The following is a 22,967-nucleotide window of genomic DNA, read 5'->3' on the forward strand; positions in this document are numbered from 1 at the left end:
CACCATCTCTCGCCCTCCTCCAGGGGGCATGGAGGCCTCTGTATCTGAACCACCTGACGTCCCGGACCCAAGGGCAGGTGATGCTCCGTCCCAGGAACAGGGAGACCAGGTTCCTCCCCTGGATCCCTTACCACCGGAGGCATCTTCCTCTTCCTCTCCGGATGAGGCAGTGGCGGGCACGTCGTGCACAGGTCCACCCCCAATAGATCTTCGAGCTCATCAGGACCTGTTACGTAGGATGGCCCGTAACATGGACCTACAGACGGAGGAGATAGTGGAGGTGCAGGACCCCATTGTAAATATCCTCGCGGCGGATGTCCCATCAAGAGTGGCGTTGCCCCTGATCCGCACGATCCAGGCGAACGCAACTACGATATGGCAAACCCCTGCCTCTATCCCACCTACAGCGAGAGGGGTGGAAAGAAAGTACTTTGTCCCTTCCAAAGACTACGAGTACTTGTATACCCATCCCCAGCCGTGTTCACTGGTGGTGTCATCAGTGAATGCAAGGGAGCGCCACGGTCAACAAGCTGCAGCGCCCAAATCAAAGGAGGCTAAGCGACTCGATTTGTTTGGCCGTAAAGTTTATTCAGCTGGAGGGCTGCAACTTAGAGCGGCTAACCAGCAGGCGCTCCTGAGCCGCTACAACTTTAATTCCTGGAACTCTATGGGGAAGTTCAAGGAATTGGTTCCCCAAGAGTCCAGGGAAGAGTTTGGGGCCTTGGTTGAGGAGGGTAAGAAGGTGGCTCGGACCTCCTTACAGGCCTCCCTGGACATAGCGGACTCGGCCACCAGAACCCTGGCCGCAGGTATCGCTATGCGAAGGACCTCCTGGCTCCAAGTTTCGGGTTTGCCCCCTGAATTACAGCAAACCCTACAGGATTTGCCCTTTGAAGGACAGGGGTTGTTCTCGGAGAAGACGGACTCTCGATTGCAGAGCCTCAAGGACTCCAGGACAATCATGCGCTCCCTGGGGATGCATGTTGCGGGTCCCCAGCGCAGACCATTTAGGCCCCAGCCTCAACGTTTTTACCCCCCTCCACCTCGTCAGAGACAGGACCCTGCCAGAAGGCGAGGGCGAGGTGGTAGGAGAAGATGGGCTGGCCCTCAACCCGGTCAGAACCAGGGGCCACCAAGACCACCTTCAGGTCCTAGACAGAACTTTTGAAGGTGCGGTCGAGGACGGCGCCCCAGTCATTCCCCAGGATCCAGACCCCTCCTTTCGGGATCGCCTCTCCCACTTCCACCGTGCTTGGTCCCTTATAACTTCGGACCGTTGGGTCCTCCGCACGGTGGAGAGGGGATACGCTATCCAGTTTTCTTCTATCCCCCCCTCCCACCCCCCTTCCCCGTCCCTCTTCAGGGACCCTTCTCACGAGCAACTTCTTATACAGGAGGTTTCTACGCTCCTTGCCATGGGGGCCATAGAGGAGGTTCCGATAGAGTTAAGGGGCAGGGGATTTTATTCCCGTTACTTTCTGATCCCCAAGTCCAAAGGAGGTCTGCGGCCCATCTTGGACTTGCGCGGACTCAACAAATTCGTAGTAAAGTTGAAGTTCCGCATGGTCTCTTTGGGGGCCATTATCCCTTCCCTCGATCCTGGAGACTGGTTCGCCGCCCTCGACATGAAAGACGCATATTTTCACATCGCAATTTACCCACCTCACAGACGCTTCCTGCAATTCGTGGTAAACACGGTGCACTACCAATTTGCAGTCCTTCCCTTCGGCCTATCCTCGGCCCCAAGGGTGTTCACGAAATGTATGGCTGTCGTGGCAGCGTACCTTCGTCGACAAGGGATACAGGTGTTCCCGTACCTAGACGACTGGCTGGTACGCGGTCGCACCAAGGAGCAAGTTCAAGCTCACGTCCACATAATAGTGCACACATTCAACGAGTTGGGCATCCTCCTCAACAAGGACAAATCCACTCTAGAACCTACCCAGAGAATAGAATTCATCGGCGCAGTTCTAGACTCCAGACGTGCACAAGCCATCCTGCCAGACAACCGCTTTGGCACCATCAAGAACCTCATTCAAGGGCTCAAGGCCTTCCCAACTACCACGGTGAGGTCGTGCCTTACCCTGCTGGGCCACATGGCTTCCTGCACGTACGTAACCAGGTATGCCAGACTTCGGCTTCGCCCATTTCAAACCTGGGTGTCATCAATATACCGTCCACATCGGGACAGCCTGAACATGGTGGTCACGGTCCCGAACTCGGTCCTGACCTCCCTCACCTGGTGGCTAGATCACAATGTGGTCTGCGAGGGGATCCCTTTTCACACCCCACAACCCTCTCTGCACCTGGTCACAGACGCTTCATCTCTGGGTTGGGGCGCCCATCTCAACGAACACCATACCCAGGGCCTGTGGACTGCACATCAATGTTCGGGAACTGATGGCGGTGCGCCTGGCGTGCCAGGCATTTCTCAATCTCCTACGTGGCCGTTGTGTGTTAGTTCTCATCGACAACACCACGGCCATGTTTTACATCAACAAGCAAGGAGGAGCACGTTCGTCAATTCTATGCCAAGAGGCCATTCGCCTGTGGGACTTCTGCATCGCCCACTCAATTCATCTCACGGCATCGTTCCTCCCTGGAGTCCAGAACACTCTAGCGGACCGACTCAGCAGGTCCTTCCAGACGCACGAGTGGTCTATCCGTCCGGACATCATACATTCCATCTTCCAGAAGTGGGGGTTTCCCCAGATAGACCTGTTTGCATCTTGAGAGAACAGGAAGTGCCACGTGTTCTGCTCCCTACAAGGTCGAGCTCCGGGCTCCCTCTCGGATGCGTTTCTCCTTCCCTGGAAAGACCACCTGTTTTATGCCTTCCCTCCGTTTCCTCTAGTCCACAAGGTACTGCTCAAATTGCGCAGAGACCAGGCACAGGTAATTCTGATCGCTCCAGTGTGGCTGAGACAACATTGGTACACCACACTGTTGGAACTCTCGGTTCAGACTCCGATCCCGCTTCCGTTATGTCCGGATCTCATCTCTCAGGACCACGGCCGGTTGCGTCACCCCGACCTGCAATCACTCCACCTCACGGCGTGGCTGCTCCATGGTTCACCCAGGCAGAGCAGCAATGCTCGCTCTCTGTCCAACAGATTCTGCTGAGCAGTAGGAAGCCCTCAACACGCACCACGTACCTGGCCAAGTGGAAGCGGTTCTCCTGTTGGTGCGAACAACGAGCCACGTCCCCGTTGCAGGCACCCATTCCTCTCATTTTGGAATATCTCCTCTCCCTAAAACAGCAGGGGTTGGCGATATCTTCAATTAGAGTTCACCTGGCCGCTATATCGGCCTTTCACCCAGGGGAACTCGCGTCCTCGGTATTCTCTAACCCGATGGTCGTTAGATTCCTCAAGGGCTTAGACCGGATGTACCCACAACAACGTCAGCCCGTCCCGACGTGGGACCTCAACCTGGTTCTCTCCAAGCTCACAGGTCCTCCATTCGAGCCACTGGCCACCTGTTCACTTCTGTACCTATCCTGGAAGACAGCCTTCCTCGTAGCCATCACCTCAGCAAGGCGTGTTTCTGAACTCAGGGCGCTTACATCTGAGCCCCCTTACACAGTTTTTCACAAGGATAAAGTGCAGCTTCGTCCACATCCTGCCTTTCTCCCTAAGGTGGTTTCTCCATTTCATATCAACCAGGATATATTTCTCCCAGTCTTTCATCCTAAACCACATGCCACTCGCCAGGATCAACGTTTGCATTCCCTGGACGTACGCAGGGCCCTGGCCTTCTATATTGACCGCACAAAGCACTTTAGAAAGACGACGCAACTCTTCGTTGCAGTGGCCGACCGAATGAAAGGCTCACCGGTCTCCTCACAACGCCTATCCTCCTGGATTACGTCTTGCATCCGGACTTGCTATGACCTGGCAGGTGTCTCAGCACCGCACCTCACCGCTCACTCCACGAGGGCCCAAGCTTCCTCGACTGCTTTCCTGGCACATGTTCCGATCCAGGACATTTGTAGAGCGGCGGTTTGGTCATCAGTCCACACATTTACAGCTCACTATGCACTAGTGCAACAGTCCAGAGACGATGCTGCTTTCGGATCAGCGGTTTTGCACACAGCAATGTCTCACTCCGACCCCACCACCTAAGTTGGGCTTGGGAGTCACCTAATGGAATGGATATGAGCAAGCACTCGAAGAAGAAAAGACGGTTACTCACCGTTGTAACTGTTGTTCTTCGAGATGTGTTGCTCATATCCATTCCAAACCCGCCCCCCGTCCCCACTGTTGGAGTAGCCGGCAAGAAGGAACTGAGGGGGCGCCGGGTCGGCTGGGGTATATATTCAGCGCCATGAAGGCGCCACTCTAGGGGGCTCCACAGCCGACCCGCCGGTGTTGCTAGGGTAGAAAATCTTCCGACGATCGTGCACGCGGCGCGCGCACACCTAATGGAATGGATATGAGCAACACATCTCGAAGAACAACAGTTACAACGGTGAGTAACCGTCTTTTTTTTTGCCCCGCTACCCCCCGTGAAAGGCTTTTACAGGAATTCCCTCCTCTGATGGTTAGGAACCTTCATCTAATTTCAAGCCTAAACTTGTTGATGGCCAGTTTATATCCATTTCTTCTAGTTCCGACATTGGCCCTTAACTTAAATAACACCTCTCCCTACCTGGTGTTTATCCTTCTGATGCGTCTATAGTGAGCAATCATATTTACCCTTAGCCTTTGTTTTATTAGGCTAAACAAGCCAAGCTCCTTAAGCTTCCACTTGTAAGGTAGGTTTTTCCATTCCTCGGATCATCCTAGTAGCCTTCTCTGCACCGGTTTCAGTTTGAATTAATCTTTCTTAAACGTGGGAGACCAGAATTGCACATAGTATTCTGGATGAGGTCTCCCCAGTGCCTTGTTCAATGGTAATACACCCCTATCTCTACTGGAAATACCTTGCGTGATGCATCCTATGATTGCATTAGACTTTTTCATGGCTGCATCACATTGCTTGTAGTCCTCTTGTGATAGACCAAGCAGTGCTGGAGAAATTTTTATAGTGGGGGTGCTGAGAGCCCTTGAACCAAACTGTAAACCCTGTATATAATGGAAACCACTTCAAGCCAGGGGGTGTGGAAGCACCCCTAGTTCCAGCACCTATGGATAAACCAATACATCCAAGACTTTCTCTGCTTCCTTTGTCATTTCTAACTGATATGTCCCTGGCTTATGGCAAAAATTCTTGTGGTTAGTCCCTAAGTGTATGACCTTGCATTAGTAAATTTCATTTACTCCAGATTTGCCTAGAACAGTGGCCATGTACCATTAGCCATTTTATCAGCTGGTTTCCCTATGTCTTTTTTTTTTTTTATATACATGAAAGAAATGTTCAGTGATGGCTGTTTATTAAATAGTGTAGTTCCCCAAACCAACCAGAATAAGTGTCTTCATACTCTAGTTTTATAAGCCGTATTACTCCAGAGTTCACTATAACAAGCAGATGGGGTGCTAGGGATTGTATCCTCATTGACCAGTTGGAAAAAGCAAAAAAACCAAAGCAGGATAGCCCTGAAATAGTGGACTTTTGTAATTAAAACATCCTATTTATTGGGAAGGGAGGAGCTACTTGGAACTGGGCCTAGAGTCACAGACCTTGGCAGGGTTTTGGATTAGCAACAAAACCAGGAGAGTTATGCTAGGTAAATCCTTAAAGGGTTCACTTAAATGCATTACTAAATTACTTAAATTACTAGAGCTTTGATGTCCACTATGCAACTAGTATTGAAAAGTTCAAATCACATGTGAGTAACTTTGCAGAAATATGTTATACCACAAATAATGAATAAACTAATTTTTTTCAAATCCAGATAACTTTACAGAAGATTTGTTGAACCAACATGATGAGGAAGTTATGAAAATGAAACTCCTTTATGAGAAAAACAAGGCTTTATATGATGGCATTGCTAAATGGGAAGCTACCTGGAAACAGTTCATGGAGTTGGAGGTACCAGTTACTGAAAATTTAGTTTACACTAAGGCCTTGCTTGAGCAAGGGAAGTGATGCCACTAAGTGGAAGAATTGTGTACTGCAACTTAAATCGATGGGGCACAATTTCTAAAGAGCAGTGGACTGATGATAAACAACATCAGCAGAAAAAGACTGTTGGGTTGGGGAAAAGGCTATTGGGGTTGGAAAATCAGGTCAAGTAAATGTACAAAATCTGAACAGCTACAAAAGTGACTGTTCATAATAACTTTCAGAGGGAGTCTAAGTAGAATTCCCATTAAAGATGGGCAGTCTTTGGGGATAGCAGTCTACTTAGTGAGATTTAGCTTTTGACTTCCCGATATCAAAATAACCCCAGTGGTATGTCAGTTGTAGGTCCTATTTATCCATGCTAAACTTAAGGGAAGCTGGATGACATGTCAGTGTTTGACACATGTCAACATTTGTTCCAAGTGCAAGTTGGTATCTAAAGCATTTTGGGTATTAGTTTTACAAGATCCTGTTTAGGAGTGTTGTCAGCACATGTTTTTGGCAAATAACTAATCTGAGAAATCTTAATAATTTCATGGTGCATTTAAGAATTTTTCTTCATTACACTGAATATATTTTAATTTTTTTCCCAAAGAGGGCAAGTGCTGTCAATTAATATTGTTATTAAAAGACCTTTTCTCCTTTAATTTTTCTCTTATGACTCCTTGAGGCAGCCTGTTGCCACTTACAGCCATCTGGGCTCGAACAATTTCCAAGCACCCTTGTCTCATGTTGATGTAAATACTGTGTGTTAGTGCTGAGGAAATAGCTTTCATTCTTTTGTAGCAGACTAAATGATGACTCACAAGTCATCACTGATGATCTCTTCAGAGAAAGGAGATATTTTGCTGATTATTCCTGAAATCATGGATTGAATAAGTGAAACTTCCCTGGCATTGAGTACAGAATAGCCTGTTTTGTGGGAAATGTAATGAATTATATTACTACTTGGTGTTGCTCCTGAAGGCCCTTTGCCATTCTGGAAGGAAAAAAAAAAGGCTTGACGTATATGTTCACATTTCAATAAATTTATTTTGTTCAGAAAAAATCCACAAATCCAAACAGATTAGTTAACAGAGGTGGCACTCTATTGAAAGAAGAGAGAGAACGCTCAAAGATCCACAAGCTGTTAACAAAGGTAAGCACTACCACTGCTAGCATGTATGCACTCTTGAAATTAAGAGTTAAAATTCAGTCGTTTCAATACGATATAGGCAAACTTGTCTGAGTTGATGGAACATAATATGCTATTGTTCTAGTTCTCTCTTAGGAGGCTGGATGCTGAGTCAGTTCATTTGTCATGTGATCGATCTGTTTTCCGTAACACTCCAGAAATTCTTATGCTTAAGGGATAGAAACTGAAGTAAATACAATTCCTTCTAATGATGTTGATCCACTTTTGTGGTGATGGTCACCCTTAAACATACTTAAGTGTGAACAAACTTTCGTATTTAATGCTTAGACACTCTTTTTAGATGCTAAAAAGAACCCCACTCAGCAGCCTACAAGGGAGTGTCCGCCTTCAAGCTGTAAACTGCCTGCAGAATACTAAACGCCTGTTCAAGGAGTCGATATGGGTGTCAATTAAATGTCACTTTGCTGGGTAACACTTCGTAAAACATCTGTCCTGAACTACTGAAACTTCTGATGCTCATCCTCAGTCTGTCTGATACGCAGCAGCTAAACTCATGCTCTGGCAATGTCCAATCCTTCATTTACCTTGAATGGTTCCAGGTCTTTCTCCACCTCCTATTTCTTGGCGGTTTTTTTTAGCTAGCACAATATAAGGCAAATGAAAAGGCCTGGAACTGTGCTTTTAGCCTCACAGTGAGGCAGGACTTGAAATACTTTAAAAGGATATAGTCAGCATGTTTTTGAGTATTACACCGCTAGTTCTACAAGCAGTACCTAACATTAATATAATTAAAATATTTGAGAAAAATCTGTTCAGTTTTGTTCAATTGTTAAGCATTTGAACAAAACTAAACAGTACTGCGCTTGCTTAAATGTCTGTCAATTTGTAGTTTTACAATCACTACTGTTTTAGAAGTATTTCTCTTTCCACCTGCTGTGTGGCAGTTGCACATAATTATATAGGTATATACCACACAGCAGGTGGAAAGAAAAATACTTGTAAAATAGTAGTGATTGTAAAACTATCAATTGACGGTTTTAAGCAAGTGCAGTACCTGAAGGAACCTGTTTCTACCTCTCTGAAACTAACCAGTCCTCAAGCTGACTGTCCTAAACTGGTCAAATGGATAGTGAAATACCTTTTTTTTTTTCATTTGCAAACTTAGTTGGGAGAAGATCTGAAAAGGAGCATTGAAAGCTGGGAAAAAGAACAAGGTTGCAACTTCCTGATCAAGGGTCAAAGGTTCCTGGACTACATGGCAAATCAGTGGGAACAGCACAAACTTAAGAAGGAACAAGAGAGAGTGAGTTTGTTTTTTCTTAAAAGTAGACAAGGGATTGGTGTTACGCTACAGTAGAACCTCAGCATTACATACACCAGAGTTATGAACTGACAGGTCAACCACACACCTCATTTGGAACCAGAAGTATGCAATCTGGCAGCAACAGAGACTAAAAACGCACCAATACACTACAGTGCTGGGATAAATGTAAATTACTAAAAAGCTGTAGGGAAAGGTGTTTTTTTTTTTTTTTTATAGGTTTGACAAGGTAAGGAAACTGTTTCTGTGCTTGTTTCATTTAAATAGAGTTAAAAGCAGCATTTTTCTTCTGCATAAGTAAAATTTCAAAGCTATATTAAGTCAATGTTCCTTTGTAAACTTTTGAAAGAATAACCATAACGTTTTGTTCAGAGTTCTAATCTCCATTCCCGAGGTGTTCATAACTCTGAGGTTCTACTGTATTTTCAATTAATTTCTTCTGCCTCCTGCCCCCGCAGGGGAGAGCAATGGGCGGGGGGGCTGAGTGGGGCGGGAGGCCGGGACCCCTTCCCCCCACCGCTCTCCCCTGCCGGGGCAGGAGGCAGAAGCTTGGTCCTGCTGCAGCCAAGCTTCCCTCCTCCCCCACTTCTTCCCACAGCGTGTGCTTTCCTGCCCCTCTGCCCCTCCTTCTCCCTCTCCCTGCCGGGATGGCCCTTGCGAGGGGGAGGGGGAAGAGCGGCAGCGTGCACACATCTCCATAGAGGAGGCAGAGAGAGGTAGGGACGGGCCTGGGGGAAGGGGGTGGAACAGGGCATATCGCTCCCAGCCCCCTGCCATGAGCCGCTCAGGGCAGGGGGCTGGGAGCACCCCCATGAGCCAAGCACCCCAGCCCTCTGCCCTGCACTTCCACACCCTCCCCAGCCTTCTGCCCTGACCTCGAGTCACCCCCAACACCCAGCCTTCTGCCCTGCACCTCCACACACCCTCTGCCCTGAACGCCCCCCAACACCCAGCCTTCTGCCCTGCACCCCCACCCCCCCAGCCCTCTGCCCTGACCTCGAGTTGCCCCCAACACCCAGCCTTCTGCCCTGCACCTCCACACACCCTCTGCCCTCTGCCCTGACCTCGAGTCTCCCCGCTCAGCCGCTGCAGGCCTAGGTGAACAGAACCCCAGGCTGGAAGCGGGCTGAGCAGGCTGGCAGTGTAAGATCAGCATTTTAATTTAATTTTAAATGAAGCTTCTTAAACATTTTGAAAACCTTGTTTACTTTACATACAACAGTAGTATAGTTCTTCTTCGAGTGCTTGCTCATATCCATTCCATTAGGTGTGCGCGTGCCGCGTGCACGATCGTCGGAAGATTTTCTACCCTAGCAACACCGGCGGGTCGGCCGTGGAGCCCCCTAGAGTGGCGCCTTCATGGCGCTGAATATATACCCCAGCCGACCCGGCGCCCCCTCAGTTCCTTCTTACCGCCCCTGACGGTCGTTGGAACTGTGGAGCGCGGCGTAGCTGTTCTCCACTCTCCCTAGCTTATCCAGTTATTCACAGTTATAGTTGTAGTTTTAGTTGTTTATAGTTATATAGTTGGTTATTCACTTGTTTATAGTTGTTATATAGTTAAAAAAAGGGGGATTAAGGGGGTTGTCTCCCCCCTTTTTTCCCCGGCCGCGTGGTCGGGCTCATGCCCAAGGCTCCCGGCTTCAAGCAGTGCGCCTCCTGCGCTAAGCATATGCCAACGAGCGACCCGCACGACTCGTGTCTGAAGTGCCTGGGAGAGTCCCATCAAACAGATAAGTGCAAGATCTGTAAGGCCTTCAAACCGAGGACCAAGAAGGAGCGGGACTTTCGACTCCAGCAAATCCTTATGGAGGCAGCACTTAGCCCGGACGCTCCATCGGCGCGCCAGGCCCCGGCACCTAGCACCTCGGTGCGCAGTGCCCCAGCGGCACCGACCATGCCGACCACGGCAGACAAGCCTCCACGGCACCGGACCTCATCGGCACCGCACTCACAACAAGTGCCTCGGCACCGTTCATCATCCCCGGGACATAAAAAATCCCATAAGGCGGGGACCTCAGTGCCGAAGACGCCGGCTCCCCCGGTGCCGGGGGTAGAGCCGCGTCCACCTGTGGAGCACCGGAAACAGGTGCCTCCAGCACCGTCGACTCCGGCTCCAAGGCCGTTGAGTCCGGTGCAGACAGAGTCACCACCGAGACCGGCGGTGATACAGTGCCTCCCGTCGACACCGGAGACTTTCGCGACGGCGAGAGACTTGATCGCTCTCACGGAGCCGGCACCGCCACAACCGTCGGCACCGTTGACTCGCACGGTCCAATCTAGGGGAAAACCTGCCTTGATGCGCCCTCCATCACAAGGGCTGGAACCGCGGCACCGATCCAGGTCCCGAAGCAGGTCCCCTCGCCGCTCGCAGTCCCGGCGCCGGATATCACCTCGGCACCGGTCGTACTCGCGGCCAAGATCATCGCGGCACCGCTCTACATCTCGGCACCGTTATGATCGTTGGCACCGATCAACGTCGAGACGTAGCTCTCGGCACCGGTACGATCGACGTTCGATTTCGAGAGGCCGCTCCCGGCACCGGGCCTACTCTAGGTCATCGTCTCGATCCAGGTCCGACTCCCGGCACCGGCGAGGCCATCGGTACCGATCGCCATCTCGGCACCGATCGCCGGCACCGCGTAGAGATGGAACATCTCTAGATCGGCACCGGACGACACCGTATCCCACGGGATTCGTCTCGGCGCAGTCGGCACCGCCATGGCCATCGAGATTGGTGTCTCGCTCCTCTGAGGACCTACCAAGATCGGCATACCCCCCTCAGGGGCAAGCCGGGGAGCAAGATTTAGGCCATTGGCAAGAGGGAGCAGAGGACCCTGACCAGGGCCCATCTCACTGGTCGTTCTGGACCCCGTGGGCATACCACCAGGCGCAAGGGGCTCCAACAACCTCTCGCTCGGGTCACTCTGATACAAGGGCACCAGAGTCCACCATCTCTCGCCCCCCCCCTTGGGGGCATGGAGGCCTCTGTATCCGCACCACCTGACGTCCCGGACCCAAGGACAGGTGACGCTCCGACCCAGGAACAGGGAGACCAGGATCCTCCCCTGGATCCCTTACCACCAGAGGCATCCTCCTCTTCCTCTCCGGATGAGGCAGTGGCGGGCATGTCGTGCACAGGTCCACCCCCGATAGATCTTCGGGCTCATCAGGACCTGTTACGTAGGATGGCCCGTAACATGGACCTACAGACGGAGGAGATAGTGGAGGTGCAGGACCCCATTGTAAATATCCTCACGGCGGATGTCCCATCAAGAGTGGCGTTGCCTCTGATCCGCACGATCCAGGCGAACGCAACTACGATATGGCAGACCCCTGCCTCTATCCCACCTACAGCGAGAGGGGTGGAAAGAAAGTACTTTGTCCCTTCCAAAGACTACGAGTACTTGTACACCCATCCCCAACCGTGTTCACTGGTGGTGTCATCAGTGAATGCAAGGGAGCGCAACTTCTTACACAGGAGGTTTCTACGCTCCTTGCCATGGGGGCCATAGAGGAGGTTCCGATAGAGTTAAGGGGCAGGGGATTTTATTCCCGTTACTTCCTGATTCCCAAGTCCAAGGGAGGTCTGCGGCCCATCTTGGACTTGCGCGGACTCAACAAATTCGTAGTAAAGTTGAAGTTCCGCATGGTCTCTTTGGGGGCCATTATCCCTTCCCTTGATCCTGGAGACTGGTTCGCCGCCCTCGACATGAAAGACGCATACTTTCATATTGCAATTTACCCACCTCACAGACGCTTCCTGCGATTTGTGGTAAACACGGTGCACTACCAATTTACAGTCCTTCCCTTCGGCCTATCCTCGGCCCCAAGAGTGTTCACGAAATGTATGGCTGTCGTGGCAGCGTACCTTCGTCGGCAAGAAATACAGGTGTTCCCGTACCTAGACGACTGGCTGGTACGCGGTCGCACCAAGGAGCAAGTTCAAGCTCACGTCCACAGAATAGTGCACATATTCAACGAGTTGGGCATCCTACTCAACAAGGACAAATCCACTCTAGAACCTACCCAGAGAATAGAATTCATCGGCGCAGTTCTAGACTCCAGACGTGCACAAGCCACCCTGCCAGACAACCGATTTGGCACCATCAAGAACCTCATTCAAGGGCTCAAGACCTTCCCAACTACCACGGTGAGGTCGTGCCTCACCCTGCTGGGTCACATGGCTTCCTGCACGTACGTAACCAGGCATGCCAGACTTCGGCTTCGCCCACTTCAAACCTGGGTGTCATCAATATACCGTCCACATCGAGACAGCCTGAACATGGTGGTCACGGTCCCGAACTCGGTCCTGGCCTCCCTCACCTGGTGGCTAGATCGCAATGTGGTCTGCGAGGGGATGCCATTTCACGCCCCACAACCCTCTCTGCACCTGGTCACAGACGCGTCATCTCTGGGTTGGGGCGCCCATCTCAACGAACAACATACCCAGGGCCTGTGGTCTGCACCCCAGTTAGCCCTGCACATCAATGTTCGGGAACTGATGGCGGTGCGCCTGGCGTGCCAGGCATTCCTCAATCTCCTACGTGGCCGCTGTGTGTTAGTTCTCATCGACAACACCACGGCCATGTTTTACATCAACAAGCAAGGAGGAGCACGTTCGTCAATTCTATGCCAAGAGGCCATTCGCCTGTGGGACTTCTGCATCGCCCACTCAATCCATCTCACGGCATCGTTCCTCCCTGGAGTCCAGAACACTCTAGCGGACCGACTCAGCAGGTCCTTCCAGACGCACGAGTGGTCTATCCGTCCGGACATCATACATTCCATCTTCCAGAGGTGGGGGTTTCCCCAGATAGACCTGTTTGCATCTCGAGACAACAGGAAGTGCCATATGTTCTGCTCCCTACAAGGTCGAGCTCAGGGCTCCCTCTCGGATGCGTTTCTCCTTCCCTGGAAAGACCACCTGTTTTATGCATTCCCTCAGTTTCCTCTGGTCCACAAGGTACTGCTCAAATTGCGCAGAGACCAGGCACAGGTAATTCTGATCGCTCCAGCGTGGCCGAGACAACATTGGTACTCCACACTGTTGGAGCTCTCGGTTCAGACACCGATCCCGCTTCCATTATGTCCGGATCTCATCTCTCAGGACCACGGCCGGTTGCTTCACCCCGACCTGCAATCACTCCACCTCACGGCGTGGCTGCTCCATGGTTCACCCAGGCAGAGCAGCAATGCTCGCACTCCGTCCAACAGATTCTGCTGAGCAGTAGGAAGCCCTCAACACGGACCACGTACCTGGCCAAGTGGAAGCGGTTCTCCTGTTGGTGCGAACAACGAGCCACGTCCCCGTTGCAGGCACCCATTCCTCTCATTTTGGAATATCTCCTCTCCCTTAAACAACAGGGGTTGGCGATATCTTCAATTAGAGTTCACCTGGCCGCTATATCGGCCTTTCACCCAGGGGAACTCGCGTCCTCGGTATTCTCTAACCCGATGGTCGTTAGATTCCTCAAGGGCTTAGACCGGACGTACCCACAACAGCGTCATCTCGTCCCGACGTGGGATCTCAACCTGGTTCTCTCCAAACTCACAGGTCCTCCGTTCGAGCCACTGGCCACCTGTTCACTTCTATACCTATCTTGGAAGACAGCCTTCCTCGTAGCCATCACCTCAGCAAGGCGTGTTTCTGAACTCAGGGCGCTTACATCTGAGCCCCCTTACACAGTTTTTCTCAAGGATAAAGTGCAACTTCGTCCACATCCTGCCTTTCTCCCTAAGGTGGTTTCTCCTTTTCATATCAACCAGGATATATTTCTCCCGGTCTTTCATCCTAAACCACATGCCACTCGCCAGGATCAACGTTTGCATTCCCTGGACGTACGAAGGGCCCTGGCCTTCTATATTGACCGCACAAAGCACTTTAGAAAGACGACGCAACTCTTCGTCGCAGTGGCCGACCGAATGAAAGGCTCACCGGTCTCCTCACAACGCCTATCCTCCTGGATTACGTCTTGCATCCGGACTTGCTATGACCTGGCAGGTGTCTCAGCACCGCACCTCACCGCTCACTCCACGAGGGCCCAAGCCTCCTCGACTGCTTTCCTGGCACATGTTCCGATCCAGGACATTTGTAGAGCGTCGGTTTGGTCATCAGTCCACACATTTGCAGCTCACTATGCACTAGTGCAGCAGTCCAGAGACGATGCTGCTTTCGGATCAGCGGTTTTGCACACAGCAATGTCTCACTCCGACCCCACCACCTAAGTTGGGCTTGGGAGTCACCTAATGGAATGGATATGAGCAAGCACTCGAAGAAGAAAAGACGGTTACTCACCGTTGTAACTGTTGTTCTTCGAGATGTGTTGCTCATATCCATTCCAAACCCGCCCCCCGTCCCCACTGTTGGAGTAGCCGGCAAGAAGGAACTGAGGGGGCGCCGGGTCGGCTGGGGTATATATTCAGCGCCATGAAGGCGCCACTCTAGGGGGCTCCACAGCCGACCCGCCGGTGTTGCTAGGGTAGAAAATCTTCCGACGATCGTGCACGCGGCGCGCGCACACCTAATGGAATGGATATGAGCAACACATCTCGAAGAACAACAGTTACAACGGTGAGTAACCGTCTTTTATATAATATAGACTTATAGAAAGAGACCTTCTAAAAATGTTAACATGTATTACCGGCACGCGAAACCTTAAATTAGAGTGAATAAATGAAGACTCAGCACACCACTTCTGAAAGGTTGCCGACCCCTAGTGTAGACATAGTCAAGTCATAATTGGAAAATTGTAGTGAGTTAGTACACTCCTTCAATATACCTACCAGTGAAATAAAATTCAAGTCTTTTGTATTGCAGTTGACAAAGAAAGAAGATTCTGCAGTTCTGAAAACACCCATGAAAAGGCATGCTGGCTCAACCACTCAAACTCCCCTTAAGACAAGGAAGGCAAGTATATGGTCTTTTGAAACATACAGTAGAATCTGAGTTACAAACACCAGAGTTACGAACTGAGCAGTCAACCATGTACCTCATTTGGAACCAGAAGTGCACAATCAGATAGCAGCAGAGACCAGAAAAAGCAAATAGTACAGTACTGTGTTAAACATAAACTACGTTAACAAAAGGGGGGAGGGGGGGGAGTTAAAAAAATATTTGACAAGGTAAGGAAACTGTTTCTGTGCTTGTTTCATTTAAATTAAAAGCATTTTTTTCTGCATAGTAAAGTTTCAAAGTTGTATTAAGTCCAATGTTCAGTTGTAAACTTTTAAAAGAACAAACATAAGATTTTGTTCAGAGTTACCAACATTTCAGAGTTACAAACAACCTCCATTCCTGAGATGTTGGTAACTCTGAACAAAATCTTATGCTTGTTCTTTTAAAAGTTTTTATAACTGAACAGTGACTTAATACAGCTTTGAAACTTTACTATGCAGAAAAAAAATGCTGCTTTTAATTTAAATAAAACAAGCACAGTTTCCTTACCTTGTCAAATCTGAGGTTCTACATTATAAAGACAATGACAAATATCCATAGGGAAAAGGGTATTACGGATTTCCCTTTTCCTGGCTTCTGCCATTAATATTTCATGCAAGTAACTTCTAGGTCAGTTCTGAATCAAATCGCCTTACGTCAGCTGGTGCTCTCCCAGACAATTGTCACTTGTCTCCTTGCTTTTTCAGAAAGATGAAGGAAAAAGGCACTGGCTCAAACTTTTTTCTAGTTGTTAAAATTGGTATATTCTGTTGTAATTGTAGATACCATTGTAATCAATGCTTAATTTTAAAAAGCTGCAAAAGTATTTGAAAATGTGAGTAGGACTGCATCGTTCATGGAAGGAAATCATAAGAATTCATTCCTACTCCTTAATTAGGAGATAAAAATGAGTTTGAAAGTCTCTGTAAAACTGAGACCCTATTCCTAGGGGACAATTGGAGTTCAGTCTTAGCAACTTTGAGCCATCATATATTACTGTTATCTTCTGATAGCTGTGCCAGCTTTGGAGTGAAAGTGAGGTTCATTGCTTTGTTGGGGATGAGTGAGCTAGAAAAGGGACAGATTTACTGGAGACCTTCAAGTTGTTGGCAGGATTGGTGGTTTGAAGAAGCAAAACTACGCAAACTTAATATAGTCGGTTTGAAATGGCAGGAAGCCAGTAATGGATGGGGCATCAGGCATAGCTTCTCTGGAGAAAAGCTGTACAGCAGTTCTGTATTTAAACAAAACTTGGCATACCTTCTAGAAACTAGTCTGAAATGTTTTGTCACCTCATAGATGCTGCTGGAATTAAAGGTCAGCATGCCCTTTACTAGCCTAACTTGTGTATTTAATGTTAGAAATCTGAAGCGTCTCATTTTTAACCTTTAGTTACATGGAGTCTCAAATTTAACTGTGCTGCGGGCAGCCAGCTGCATCAGTCTGACCAGCACGGGGACTGCAGCTGTTGCCAGAACACCCATTCCAGTTTGTAAGGTGAGTTAAGCTCTTGGATTGAGTCTACTGTAGTTATTGTCAATAATAAAAGCCCTTCTTGTGGGCCCAGAATAAATGGTACTATCCCTATTTTTATGCAGGGCTCAAGCCCTGAACATTTGTATATGTGTACACATACACAAAACTTGAATATGAACTACAAAGGTTTGACTGAACTTATTTTTCCACTTTAACAATCATGTCATTTTTCTGGCAAAAGTGTTCAGTGTTTATAAAGCCATACTAGAAACAAACTGCTATTCAGTTAAACCTCAACTTTCACTCTGTTGAAGTGGAGACTACAAATGTTTGGTAAATGGTTATGAAAACCTCCAGGTCACCTTTAAATTGACTTCTGTTGAAGTTCCGGCATTTACTGTCTTCTTATACCCGTTCTTTCCTTTGTCTTGTAACTTGCACACAACCAAGATTTAATCTGTGCTGTCAAGGAAAAGCAATCTCTATGACCAGTGAGAAAAAGAATTCCAGGGGGAAATGTTCCATGGTATGAGTTGTGTTAGAACCAACCTGGTCAGCTGTCATTTGTCTAATTGCTGGATGGGTGACTTCACATCACATTTCAAGGACCTATTCAGGGTACATTCCATTGCATGTAACCATCAATCTTCCACATGTAAGTTCTTTGGAAAGTACAAATGAAAACGTTTTCCCTCAACCAAGCACACTAGTGGTAGTATTGCGTAGGAGTGTTGGACTTAATATCTTCTATAAAAGTTAATTTCTATGGGAGGAGCAATAAGCGACACATCCATTTTTTTTCAACAAGTGAGGGAGCAATAGGTCAAACTTGACAGTACTTCTTCAAATAGAATGGTTCAATTTTTTAGTTTCATTACTTTAACTTATCAAACTGGCTTCCAGTGCTCTAGAATGCTACCAGTGTGACTGTCTGCACATGTAGAGGAAGCAGAGTTCTCTATTCCCCTTTCCAGTCTTCCGGGACTTGAGGTTATAAAAATATTGAAGTTGGGGATATAGAAGTAACCACATCCATTCTTGGACCAGGACAAGTGGATGTTTCTTCCAAACTTCTTGATTTTCCCAGAAGGACTTAAATATTCTAATGGAAACTTCCAGGCCACAAAGCCAGAATCCAAGTGCATTTCTTACAGAATTATACACTTAAATAAAATCTTTCTGTATTATCAACTCTTAACAGGCAAAATATAGACTTTAAAAGACTAATATTTGTGATGAACGAGTTGAGATTAATTGGAAAGTAGAAAACGTTTTTTTTTCCTTTTTGGAGTTAAAAATTGACCACCTCTTTCCTCATCCTTAACCAGCACTCAGTCCCAAATGACTTAAATTCTAGTATGTGGAGCAGCTGCTGTGAGGGTCCCTGGGAAAAAATATGAATTCATATTTTACGCTACAAGTTAACTGTCAAGATCAATGAATGCCTCCATTATGAGAGAAATTACAGATAAGGAAACTAGCTCTTAATGCTAACGTTAATACATTAAACATTAATGGCTATCAGGCAGCTGCTTTTGATCAAATTGAAGTGGTCTGGTTGTCAAGAGGATTATTGAATAAGCTGACTGAACTTTCTAGCACTTCCTGCTTATAGTCGTATTAATGGGAGCAGCATGGTTAAAGCCCCTTCATTGGGTAAGAATTGATAGAAGTCAAACCCTTACTGCAGTATAAGGGAATGTAACACCAAAGATCTGAGTCACCCATGCCACTTCATAGATGCATGTTTTACAAGGTTCATTATGAATGCATATAAAAGGAGAGAGGAAGGATGGCCTTTATGGTTAAAACACTGAAATGTCTCAACCTGGATTCAATTCCTGATCTGTTGCAGACTTCTGTGACCTAGGGCAAGTTACTTAATCACTTTGCCTCGATTGTCATCTGTAAAATGGGGTCAAGTATCAGAGGGGTAGCCGTGTTAGTCTGGATCTGTAAAAAGCGACAGAGTCCTGTGGCACCTTATAGACTAACAGAAGTATTGGAGCATAAGCTTTCGTGGATGAATACCCACTTTGTCAGACGCATGTGGTGGAAATTTCCAGAGGCAGGTATAAATATGTAGGCAAGAATCAGTCTTCTGTTAGTCTATAAGAATCTAGACGGATTCTTACCTGCATATTTATACCTGCTTTTGTAAAATGGGGGTGTTTTCTAAAATAGGGATATTAGTGACATAAAGGCCAGTTACAAAAGTTTAAATTAGGCTAGTTTTTTTCCGAATTATTAATGTGTATTTAATGATAAAAAGTAACTGAGCGGATTCTCCACCTGATGATTCTACATCTTCTTGGTCAGAGATCTGGTACTTTTTAATCAAGGTTGTACGTAATCTGTAGTAGAAAAGCTCACTAGACATAATGACATTACATTTTGCAGACACCATCTAAAAGCACACCACCAGATTCCCTGCAGCCAACACGATTACAAGAGGGCAAAGAAAACCAGCAACCCAGCAAATCAAACAATCAATTCAGCTATTTAGACTTCACGGTATGTCTTATTTTTGTTTGGTGACTTAAATATAGTCTAATTTTAGAGAGGTGAGTAGAAAACTGACTAGATTTGGATGAGATTAGATGGTGGGCATATAGCAAACTACACTCTTAGATATTTTAAACTTATCCAAGGGACAGGAAACTAAATTCTCAAATTCTATGCCACTTTGAGGAATCTAACAAATTCTGTTTTAAAGATATTGTCCAGAGAACTCTCAGTTCAGAGTTACCCAATAGATATTGAGAGTAGGAGGGTCAAGAGTCCACAGCTAATCGAGGACTAACCAGGAAGCTGGACAGAAAGGGTAGCTATAGATAGCAACTTTGACAGTATGGAACTTCTGGAGCAGGGGATTTACGGATTTATTTTCTTATCTGTCGTCATATCTCAAACATGGGTTTTGTTAAGATGTCTTTCTGGTGAAAACTAAAATCTGAGCAGCATGAGGGAAATGTAACGACTTCCAAGGTTTTGGCTTATTTAGGGGATAACAAATGCATTTCAGTTCAGAAAATACACTAAAATTGAGTCCTGGTAGCAAGGCAGCAACAACTGAGCTCACTAATCAGAAAAAGGGTTTGGTGGAGCAATGTTACTGTTAGCTCTAGTGAATAGACTGGGCTGTGTTAATAGTGGGATGGAAAACAAGCAGTAACGCTGTTGTGTAAGGCAGTTGTTAAATCTTCTTAGGAATATACGGTATTGGTCACCATATCACAAATAGTATTACTGCATCCTCAACTGCAGAGTTGGACAAAAGTCCAGGTCAGAAAAACCCAAGGAAAGGATCAAAAGAGGGCACTCTAACTGGATAAGCCAGCAACAGGTGATTTTAACAGCTGTAGTAAATCATAAATGAGTAAGTTCTTAAATAAGAACACAAATCAAGGAAAATGAGGTGTGGGGGGGTTCGGGGAAATCAGGCTGGACCCACTTCATTTAAACAACAAAAATACATTCAGTAAAATATTGGTGGAGGGAAGTGAGGCAGGCTAAGTTTGAAAGAAGCATAGACTTCCTTTTGCAAGAGACAACTGAGAAGTATGGTAAAGCAGGAAGATGGGGTTGTCCTACCTAGATCACTTTAATTGGGTGAGTGTACCACTGACTGTGCTGTGATTATATAGTAATGTTGTCTTGTTACTACTTAATCTACCTAACCATTTCTTAAATATTTTCAGAAAGATCTTTCAAAGAAAACTAGCAATACCAGTGGGATTTTCAACTCTACAGTAAATGAGAACAGATATTAAGGAACCTGCTGCTGCACCCTCTGAAATGCCGGGGTAACTCATTTTTTTGTGGCACTTGAGCTCTTAACTATTTTCATAGACGGGAGAGAAGACTACTTACACTATACCCTTGATGCCAGTGCCTTGACTAACTCCGGCTATCGAATTGGCACATGCAATGGATTTATGTGGCACCACAATTGTACCTTGAACTCTATTTCCTAGCTAGAAAATAAAAATAGAAAGTAGCACTTAAAAGTAACATGTTGAATTAGTGAAGTCTTTAAAATACTCCAACCAAACATCTGCAAGTCTTAGTCTACAGTTCAAGTATTTACCTTGTCGTTCTTTAGCCGTGTGGCTGCATGATATTGAACTGGCTCATTTTGTTGTACTAATGAACGTTTGTTTTTTTCTAGAGTGCTAACATAATCCTTTTTTAAAAAAAAATATTTATATTCAAGCCTTTGAACTGTCTCAACTCTTTCATGAAGTTCAGATTTGCAGGGTTTCATATACTTAATTATTCTGTCTAATTGTTTTACCCTGTCGCGCAATTAACTCTCAAACATTGTTGCTTTTTAAGCAAGCCTTGCAGGCAATTACGAAGCAAGGGGAGGGGAAAAAAAACAAAAAACCTTAGTTGAAATGAAGTGATCACAATCCCTAATCATCTGAGCTGTTAAATGCAACTTTGTTTACTTTCTCTTTTACTTTATCATATTAATATCATGTCTGGAACTGAAAATGTACCTTCACATTAGTGAGTAAACCGTCTGAACTGCTTTGAGGAGATCTGGATAATGTTGTGGCTAAAATAAAAATGTGTGTTTAAATATTTCTTATTGTATATAGTGTGATTGTGAAAAGCAATTGAAATAATAAAAAGATGTGTGTTGTGCTCTTAAATAAAAAGCTGCACTAGTCAAGATGTCTGTTTTCAATGGGATACCACTTCCTGGTTCTGAAGAAAATCTCATGCGTCTACAGTATTTGCAAAACACATTTTGTTGTTTTGTATGCTGTTTTGTAACTCAAAGGGAACAGCTGGCATTCATAAATTAAAAATAGTAATTTGTCTGAGAAGGAGCCATTTCATGGTGCAGTAGTAAACTTTAAAAACAAATTTGGAAATTGATCAATATTTAATTTTACTCGTGCTGTGAAATTTGTTTTTCTTGAAGTAGAATGCTTCAAAAACAACGAGGAGTCGGGTGGCACCTTAAAGACTAACAGATTTATTTGGGCATAAGCTTTTGTGGGTAAAAAACCCACTTCTTCATATGTATGGAGTGAAAATTACAGATTCAGACAGGGTGGATTTGCTTTAAATCATTAATCAGGAAGACTCGATTTAATCATGGATTTCTATATTAAAGTTCATTCTTGTTGGTTATAATCTTAATACATATTCTTTACAACTCAGAGATAGATTTTAGAAGGTACGCACTATACATTTTGTAAGTGATTTATTTTGAAAATTTTTCAGATTAGTTTTACAGCTGTATCATAATGAAGGATTGTTTGGTTATTTCATCTACCAAAGGTAATAGAAGCAGATAGTTCACCTCCCGATGACTTCATAAACATCTCCAATTCAACATATGAATCATTAATATTTGGAGGATTTTCTTGCCATACGGTATTAGGAGGAGAACATCACCAGACAGACATTTTAAATTGTTTTATTTAACTAAAACAACAATGTTGTATATTCTGGATTTTTTTTTCTTCAACAGCAAACATACTTTAACAAAACAAGCATATGAATTTTTGAATTTAGTTAAATATTCAAGTTTTTTAAAATCAGGTTTGTTTTTGTTCAAATTGTTTATATTTAAAAAAAAAAAACTTAAATGGACTATGTCAGCCAGGTCAACATGAGAAACTTAAAATAATGGCTTCTACAGCTAATTCAGTCGTCTTCACCTTCATTTTCCTGTTTGATCATAATCTGAAAAAGAGAAACAAGCTTTCCTGCTTTTTCAGGTCCCAAACAATTTCTCAATGTGGAATGAATTAGTCCAAAGGAAGAAAATATTCTTTCTACACCGGCAGAAGAAGCTACTCCTGTTAAAAGTGAGATTATCACTTCAACAGTCTCGGAATCCAAGTGCTGAAGTGACTTCCACCAGTTCACTGGTGTGACTTTCTTTAAAACACCATCAGCAAACATATATTTCTTGAACGGTTCACCCTTAGCTCTGAAGTTTATTATAGCTGGCATTATGGAGGGATGATTGCTGGATGTCCATGTCATAGCCAACTCCTCTTCTTCAGCAGTTAAGGTTTGACCCTGGTACCAAGTATTGAGAATATTTGCAAGAAAATGAGCTGGAG

General features: G+C 46.2%; 1 protein-coding gene across 1 annotated transcript in view; it reads left to right on the plus strand.

Moving 5' to 3' along the window:
- LOC128839216 (protein regulator of cytokinesis 1-like) overlaps positions 1-21,542 on the plus strand; it is a 48,424-nt gene extending 26,882 nt beyond the window's left edge. Inside the window, exons 8-14 of the mRNA XM_054032005.1 lie at positions 5,837-5,973; positions 7,049-7,144; positions 8,307-8,444; positions 15,283-15,372; positions 16,792-16,896; positions 19,276-19,389; positions 20,577-21,542. Of these exons, the coding sequence (XP_053887980.1) occupies positions 5,837-5,973; positions 7,049-7,144; positions 8,307-8,444; positions 15,283-15,372; positions 16,792-16,896; positions 19,276-19,389; positions 20,577-20,648 (752 nt within the window). The 3' untranslated portion in view covers positions 20,649-21,542. The remainder of the gene's footprint in view (positions 1-5,836; positions 5,974-7,048; positions 7,145-8,306; positions 8,445-15,282; positions 15,373-16,791; positions 16,897-19,275; positions 19,390-20,576) is intronic.
- Positions 21,543-22,967: the final 1,425 nt, after the last annotated feature.

This window comes from Malaclemys terrapin, chromosome 6 (genome assembly GCF_027887155.1).
Source record: "Malaclemys terrapin pileata isolate rMalTer1 chromosome 6, rMalTer1.hap1, whole genome shotgun sequence".
NCBI classification, from domain to species: domain Eukaryota; kingdom Metazoa; phylum Chordata; order Testudines; family Emydidae; genus Malaclemys; species Malaclemys terrapin.